We start from the raw sequence: 8678 nt of genomic DNA, 5'->3' as shown, positions 1-8678 counted from the left end.
AGAGTCTTCCTATACACTGCTACATACTCATTATTGACAAGATCTGCTTTAAAACTTTTTGTTAATTAATGGTACTTTTCGAGATATAAGGGAACACGTGCAACTAGAAAATCCTTAATGTATGGACGATGGACGATTTCAAGTGTAAAAGGACAAAAATGTGACTAGAGTCTTCCTATACACTGCTGCATACGCATTATGGACAAGATCTGCTTTAAAACTTTTTGTTAATTAATGGTACTTCTATAAGGGAACCTTATTGCAGTTATAGGAAAATCCTTAATATAGTCAAAAACTATATCCACAAGCCGTTATTACTTAATACGCATATGTACTTCATATATTACGGAATAAATTTTTGTATCTGTTCTTCTCGTAACAAAAAAACGTATTTCTATTTCTAATCGCAATGTTTGTATATATTTTTGTTTTGGTTCTAGTATTTTAAGTTTTCTTCTTACTATTGAAATAAAATAAAAACAAAAATTAAGTAAAAAAAAAATAATTAATTAAAAATACAGAATAATAATCAAAATTCCGCTCTGTTAGAATCCAAGCGAGTATCTGAGTATCTTGAATAATGCATGACTCAATTTTAATTCGATCACAATTCCGAATTAATGTTGAACTTGACATTGAAGCGCTCTAAAACGGGGCGAAAATTTAATATTTTTAATTTTTGTTTTCAATTAAGTACTTCACAATTATTTATTAATTTTGTTGCTCCGACGAAATTGGGTGGCTGCGTCAAGCGACTGTAATTAAGTCTGATTTTTTTAGATTCTTGTATGGACGATGGTGAGTCGCAGAGAAAAAAACCAATGAACAAATAAATTTTATAAAAATCATGCGGTTTCTTGATAAGGGAAGATAATTGCATTGCATGTGACTTCAATTCCGCCTCATTATTGCGTATACTGAAAAAAAATTGAAGATATCAAAGAATGTGACTTGCTCGTGTAGTGAGTGGTGTGAATATGAATTATATAACAACTGTTTAATTAATAAAGTTTCGGCGTGAGTTACGCATGCGGTACTTCATGTTTATGGCCACTTCATTCTGACCTAAAAACAATATTTCATGTGCGAAAAATAAGAAGCTGACATCATTTAAAAAATATACATATATACTACAAATAGTTTTACAATATTTCATTTTATTTAGGTAATCGTATATAAAAGTTTAGAAAACATATAAAATATAGGCAAATTAAATAAAGCTTAAAATTAACAATATTTGTTATAATTTCCTTTATATTTAAAGCTTTTCACTGTATCTTAAGGCATAATTTTAAACTAACACACAACAAACTTGTCCATTCTGGCAATCCGTCCCGGGCCGCATTAGAGTCTTATGGCATCTGTCCATGCACTCTCCCAAATGTTGCGTACAAGGAGCTGGTCTTAGTGGCACTTCGCAATTTGCATTCGATTTGAATAGATTCGATCGTAATGATACGGAAATAAAAAGATATACCAATTGAGCTTATTGTTTATTTAAAGGACATAAATTAATTTAAAATATAATGTGGATTTGTGCAAGCAGTTTTAAAAATTATATGCCAAAATTTTTTACTGTCAAAATTTTTGTGAAAATTATTTTTATTTTTAATTATTTAAGTTTCGAAATATTTCAACTTACATTCATAGCAACATTCCACACCGCGATGAGAATTCGTTGGGCACAATCCTCTAGTGGTAGTTGGTTCGTTGCAGTCGCTGCTATGTACGCAAAGTCCACCAACTAATACACATTGGCGATCTCCTTGATACACCTTAACACCCTGAAGCACTAGAATTAAAATAAATTTGTTAACAATACTGTGAAGTTCAAAATCTACATTTACTTATGTACAAATATTTATAATAAAAGCAGAATAGCTTATAAATACTATACTTATACTAATTGTTTGATATAATAATTAAAAAATAATAATTTAGTAACATATACTATATAGCTTGTATACTGTAACGACTCCAATTCCTCACCCATAAAACAAATCAATTTTTTTTTTACTTTTATTTTTATATTTCCATGTAGTTATCTTTATAAGTTTCCGGATGAGGTACAAGTAATATGCCATCAAATAAAGTGTAGTCTGTAGGGTTAAGTACAAGCCTTTTTAGATTTGGCGTTTCTCCGATGACTAGCTTTCACCATGCCTGGGTATTGTCATTAGGCAATACACCGTGGGCATGGATCGATAACCATATAGGTTGTTATGAAGCCATTACAGTGACAAAACTCCAGTTAACTGATAATTGGAGGTTTGGACACACAAACAGACAAATTCAAATTGTTTATTAAGCTATTTCAAAATCGATTTAGGACTATATAGACATGTTATATCGAATAAACAAATACGACTCAGCTACGTAAGTTTAAATCTACAATATATGTAACTCCTTAAAGGGGACACAATAGATTTCATTTACATACTAAAATTTTTCAAAAAACTAACTCAATTTCGTGTATTATTCAAAATGTAGGTCTATATATATATCCTGGCGGCTATACCTATATGTTTTCTTTCTGTTTAGGATTATACATACATTGCTTATGTGATCTTTAAATTGGCTTTGAAGACGTTGCAAAAAAGGGGGAAAAATATATTTCTTTTTAATTATTTTATTCTAAGAAATAATAATAATAATATAAGAAATAATAATAATAATATAAGAAATAATAATAATAATAAAAGAATAGAAGTTATTTCCTTAAAGAAACTATTAAGAAAATATAAAATAAAAATCCAAACGCATAGTTTATATTTTAGCAAAAAAAAAACAGTTTTTATTATGAAACCCTGTATCTGAACCATGATTTAGTATGACATTATATTCATATCTAAATCGAGTTACAAATATTTAAAACAAAACGTAAAAATAAATTGTAAAATATCAGTTTCTAATTATATGAAAATTTCTATATTTACACATATTATTATTCTAGAAGCTAGATAGAATTTTACTTAATGATTCGAGTAAATATTTGACAAAAGATAATGTCAGAATAAATTAAAAAATATAGTAATTTATACATTTATATATTCTTATTTAACAGTTAGGAGTAATTTTTTTTTAATGATGTGCAATGCAAGTTATAAATTTCAAAAAATTTTAAAAAAAAAATATATTAAAATATATATTCAAGTGATATTGTATTTTAAATGAGTGATATCACACAACCAGATATTTAGAATAATAATTTAAGTTAGATATATTTATAACCAACGAAAAAACTAAGATATATGATGGCTAATCTATTTATTTATATGTTGCAACTATATGTGAAGACTATGATAAAATAATACAAAATAATATATTAAAAAAAGTTTAAAAAATTAAATTAAATAATATTATACAATACAATAAAATAATATAAAGGAATCAGGTCAATTGATATGATGCATCCCAAAAAACCGCTCGATATAAATGTCAACCTTCACCTACGCCTCACAAACTGAGCGTCTGGCAATCGAATGCCCAGTTGAATATCTATAGTTAAAATCTACAGGGGAAAATATTAAATTGTTCTCCAACTTTTTTGTGGAGCGCCATTAATTTGTTAGTAGCATAACTAAAACTTCGAAACAATTTCAATATATAATTGCTCAGAAGAACATATCTAATATTTAAATTTATATGTTGTTTTTAAGCATGGAAAAATTGAATATTCTAAAGTATTTCAATTCTTTATAAAAAAAGTTTAAATGGTTTTCTTTCCGAAACCGTAAAGGCATAAGTTAAATATGCTCCTTCAAAAACAATGGTTTGTAAATGAGCTGCTTTGTTTAAAAGTGATCGTAAAAGGTTTGAGAAACATCGAAGAGTAATATAAGAAGAGCGTCAACATAAGAAATCGTTATAGAAAGCAAGTTTTGAAAGATCATCGATTGAATGGTGAGATTTAATAGAAGTTTTAGTCAGAAGTCCAAGCATTGATCAATATTAATTGTTAAATTTTGGATTTTAAAAGGTTTTGTGCACAATTAAGAGAATCACACTTTGACAACAACATCTAAAATTCTTTAAATAGAATAAGAACGATTTTATGACAAAAAAGAATTTAATGTTATATTTTTTGGAATGCAAAAGAAATTTTTTTGCTTGGTAACTTAAACCGGTAACAAAATAATTTCATATTATTGTTGCATCCCTTAATTGGTATATAATTGGTATCCAGTTTCCCAGTTTCCATAAACCCAGTTTCCATCAAAACAATGCACCTGCTTACACAAATCTTTAAAAACTATCGCTTAAATCAGTAAATTACTGGGCGTCTATACTGGCTAGACTAACAAAATATTTATGTTCGAATACTGATACGTTTTATTTTCGAATTTTCGTCTGCGAAAAATAATATATATATATGTGTTAGTGTAAAAGTGAAAATGTATGCAAAATCTTGCAAAAGTCTAGCCGGAGAAGACACTGGATTAAGATACAAATTGTTACAACAACCTCTTTTCCCTCTGTCTGCCGTGTCTTCTTCCACATTAAAAAAAAATTATTCTGATTCATGAAAAATGGTTAAAACATATGGTATGAATTATAAAATATATTTAAATCACAATGGAATAATATTCAATTGCATTGAAAAAAGGTTTTGTGAAAATAATTTATATAAAAAATAAATAATATTATACGCAAAGAAATTATATAATATAATATATATAACAATAATTATTTAACACATACTAAACACAAAATAAAAACAAAAAAATAATTAGAAAAGTAACCAATATGTGCATTTCATACTATTAATAAATAACTTCAACACCTGCATAACCCTAAAAAAGTTTATATGGAAGTTACTTACACTTAACAGATTTTGAGTACAATAAGCCATATATCTAGAAGGCATTAGGCCTAGTTTGTATGCAGAGCCCGTGGTAGCAAGGGGCCAACGACCGTTGCAAGGTAAATGAATTTTTATAGAGAAAAATGCAGAATGGTTTTTACGAATATATAATCATTATAATAACACAACGAACCTAAGTTTTATATTATTTAAATAAGAATAAATAATTTTAAATTGAAGAAAAGAAATAAGCTATTTGAAAAATTTAAATACTAAAAATTAAATGAATCAAAACTTGATATCATTTTGTAGGTCTATCTCAATTCGGTTTCAATAGATCTTATTTGCTTGCGTTGCCATACGTGATTTGCTTTAAACTGGGTCAAAATCGGTAAACAAATGCAATAATAATTCTGCCACTACTTCATAAATAATAAAAGATAATAAATATGTTTTTGTTAATAGTTCAATGAATTTTTGAATAATAAAAGACACAGATTGCTCAAAAAATAATCGATCTTTTTATTGCTACTTAACGAAATAATAAACAAAATAAAATAAATTTATTTATGTTTAATTTTTAATTAATGTTTCGTAATTTTAACCTTATTCGATTAAATGAAATTGCTAAAAAATGAAATAGTAATAATAATAAACAATCTCGAATGAATAAGGTATGTAATTAAATATACTCGTTATATTATGTATACATATAAATTTTTTTAATTATACTATAACATATACTTAATATCTCAAGTCCTATTTAGTTGTTCTCAAGTCAATTTACACAATGTATTTCCCAACTATTATCCGAAATCAAAACTAGTGCGGGAATGTTTTTCAAACTTAAAATTAATAAGTGGCTGGAAAGAGCACTTCAGACTGATTGGGATAATACAATTGCCTGCAGACAAGCTAAAGAATCCGTGCCGTATCGATCAAAAGCCAGATGTAGGGAGCTACATGCTGAACAGAAATGGCATTCGACTTGTCACAGGGTTTCTCACTGGGCATTGCGGAGTTAAAAAGCGATAACTCCGATAGCTTCAGACTTTGTTGCGAAGAAGAGAAAACTGCAGAACACATTTTATGTCACTGTGATAGTCTGGTCAGACTCAGACTTCGGTACTTATCCCACTTATCCGCTTATAACACTTATATCCACTTAGGCAACATCTCTCCAAAGGACATAATGGCGTTCTTTATTGCTTCTCGTCTATGGAACTAAAGTGGGTATGTCACAATAATCTTCAAAGGATGCAGTGACATGGTGACAAATTCCCAACCCGTTTTTTAAATCTGACCTAATCTAATTATCCGACATTAACATACTAACAGAATTGAACCTTTCTTAACTGTGTGCCACTTTATATTCAGAGAGGTGTAGTGCTTTCCCTACTCCTAATATAAAGCTAATTAGAGCAAAGCACTATGAAGGAACTTGAGCTTTTAATAAAGACTCACCATCGTATAACGGAAACGGACTTAAAACTCAATAATAGAATATAGAAAATGTTATTAGTTTTGCAACTTGGGGAATTTTACACCTATGATTCTACGATGTTAATTATTTTAAATCTAACACTATCGCTTTATTATAAATGAATGTATTTATGAATCAGATTGTATTATAATTTCAATATTCAGAATAAGTGCTTTTTTTGCAAAACAACAAAAACTTTCTTATCAAATAAATCAAAAACAAATATATAACAAATATATTAAACATACGATTAATCAGTTGTGATTCCCATGCATTTCAAAACACTGTAATTCCTAATAATTTAGGTATGTAAAATTGTAATATTTTTGTACTTAATAATATTATATATATTTTTTTTTTCGTTTTTGATTTTAAATTGTAATCATTTTACGAAAAATAATGCTTAAATGATCAATTAATCAATAAATTATACTTTATTCTGAATAATAAATCAAAAAAATGTTTTAACTATAGAGCTAGTAACGATCTGGACTATCGGGTTGGGTTAACGTGCTTAACGCTGTAAGGTGCGAACAGGAAAATATACGTATATATATTCGAAATGCATTTTGTTGCGTTTACCATGCGCCGATACCCATTTACCGAACTGGTAATACGTTATCGTGAGTACCCCTAATGTTTAAACTAAAAACTTATAAAAAAGAATTATAAAAATAAGTTGCGATATAAAGAAAATTAATGTTTACAAAGAATTGTATTCTATTAACGTTTTAAAAGAATCTTAGAAATCATTACTTAACTTCAATAACCCTTAATTTGTGCATAATATAATAAATTGAACTGCATGGTCTGTTTAAAATATTATCTAAACGCAATCCATTTAAAAAAAACTGTTCTCACGATGCCATTAAACAATTTCCTGTAAAATTTGCATAACTACACGATTATGAGCACATGTTTTTACCATAGCAATTAGTTTTTATATCTGAACTTTCTATATATGGTACTTCTATATGAACATAACAACCAATGAATAATAAAAATAAATTAAATCTGATATAATTAATTATTTACAATTAACTACTACGCAGCGGCGATCTGGTTTTATTCTAAAACCATTTTAGTTATGGTAAAAGTCTTTATATTTCAATATTTAGTGTCTTTACAATGGAAGGCACTACTCTTGAAAATTCCCTGCATTCACTAAAACCGTAAAGTCCCTCTTTCATTGTAGATAGTAGAATGTTTTCGTGATTATCATGAAGTGTACATACATTATAATTCAGATTGCGCAATTTTGTTTCATTAGACTATATTTTTTTTCTATATTCTATAAATTGTTGTAAATAAATTTCAAGAAATAGAAAATCTCAAGAGCAATAGATCAAAAGGGCAAGCTGATAACGACATTTTTGTTTTCATTTAAATTAGAAATAGAAATATTTAAATACATTATAAAATTAAACTTTAATTATTTTACTTACTGTGATATTCGGGTACATCATCGACTTCGTTGTCTTCGACGTGGGCGCAAATGCCATTTATCGCCACAATTACAAACACAAATATATATAAAAAATTTTTCATTGACATTTTCATTTCTTTTTTTTTTTCTGTGTAATTTAAATTATTAATAAATTTATTATTAAATTTTGCAAATTAGTTAAAAATTATTTAAAAATTAAATGCACAATCTCTAGCAATGTGAGCAGTGAAAAAGTTCATACACAATCTTAAAATTTCTTCTTAATAGTTTTCTCATTCAATGGTGCAATAATATTTTTTATTTAATTTTATTTTATTTAATATTTTTTAATTCTGCTTAGTTAATTCCTCTTTTCATCAATAATTTTTATCACTTGTTTACACTGTTACGGTTCGTTCACAACTGAATGTTTCTCAACGCTCGTGATTTTGTTTAAATAAAATATTTTTAAAAATAAAGCAAATATTTCCAAACATCCAAGCGATCTTATAAAAACTGTCCAGATGTCAGTCTGGCGGTAGGTCTATCGGTCTCTTTGTCTCTTGGCCTGTTTGTCTGCTTGTCTGCTTGCCCATACGGTTTTTGCGCTTCTGTGTACATTTCGCACAATTGTAAAACCCTCAGCAACATTTTAATGAATGACTTGATAAATGAGCGAACTGAGTGCCAAGAGTGCCAGCCAGCATGAACTCATGTCCACAAACCAACAGTTGGTTGTGCACGTTCTCTGCGATCAGCAGCGGACCAACGTAGTATTTCCTGGATTTGGGGAAATCTAAATTGAAAGAATGATATCGTATCAAACAAATCAATATAATATGCATCTTACAAGAAACACACTTCGTAGGAATTAAATTAAAGACGCTTTTTAAGAATCTCACACATCGTATTCGTTAGTCACAATGTCACACGTAGACAATGATCGTTTAGGCGTCCACTTACCC

The 8678-nt window shown here is 28.1% G+C and overlaps 1 protein-coding gene across 1 annotated transcript; it reads right to left on the bottom strand.

Moving 5' to 3' along the window:
* Positions 1 to 1174: 1174 nt before the first annotated feature.
* Positions 1175 to 7881, bottom strand: LOC119681896 (U-scoloptoxin(19)-Tl1a-like). Its single transcript, XM_038095200.1, has 3 exons — positions 7733 to 7881; positions 1643 to 1792; positions 1175 to 1413 (listed from the first exon to the last, which is right to left on the bottom strand). The coding sequence occupies exons 1-3, from the start codon at positions 7845 to 7847 to the stop codon at positions 1292 to 1294; spliced, it is 387 nt and encodes a 128-aa protein (XP_037951128.1). The 5' UTR covers positions 7848 to 7881; the 3' UTR covers positions 1175 to 1291.
* Between the last annotated feature and the right edge of the window lie 797 nt (positions 7882 to 8678).

The sequence above is a fragment of the Teleopsis dalmanni genome, chromosome 2, assembly GCF_002237135.1.
Source record: "Teleopsis dalmanni isolate 2A chromosome 2, ASM223713v2, whole genome shotgun sequence".
Classification (NCBI taxonomy): domain Eukaryota; kingdom Metazoa; phylum Arthropoda; class Insecta; order Diptera; family Diopsidae; genus Teleopsis; species Teleopsis dalmanni.
Note: the sequence above shows the minus strand (reverse complement) of the source record. Positions and strands in the feature narration are given on the sequence as shown.

Bases quoted from the DNA above. Each gene is read 5' to 3' on its own strand.
- LOC119681896 (XM_038095200.1), bottom strand. From the start codon at position 7,847: ATGAAAATGTCAATGAAAAATTTTTTATATATATTTGTGTTTGTAATT. The intron at 1,793-7,732 runs GTAAGTAAAATA...TTTTAATTCTAG, and splicing joins TGATGTACCCGAATATCACA to TGCTTCAGGGTGTTAAGGTG. The intron at 1,414-1,642 runs GTAAGTTGAAAT...CAAATTGCGAAG, and splicing joins TGTGGAATGTTGCTATGAAT to TGCCACTAAGACCAGCTCCT.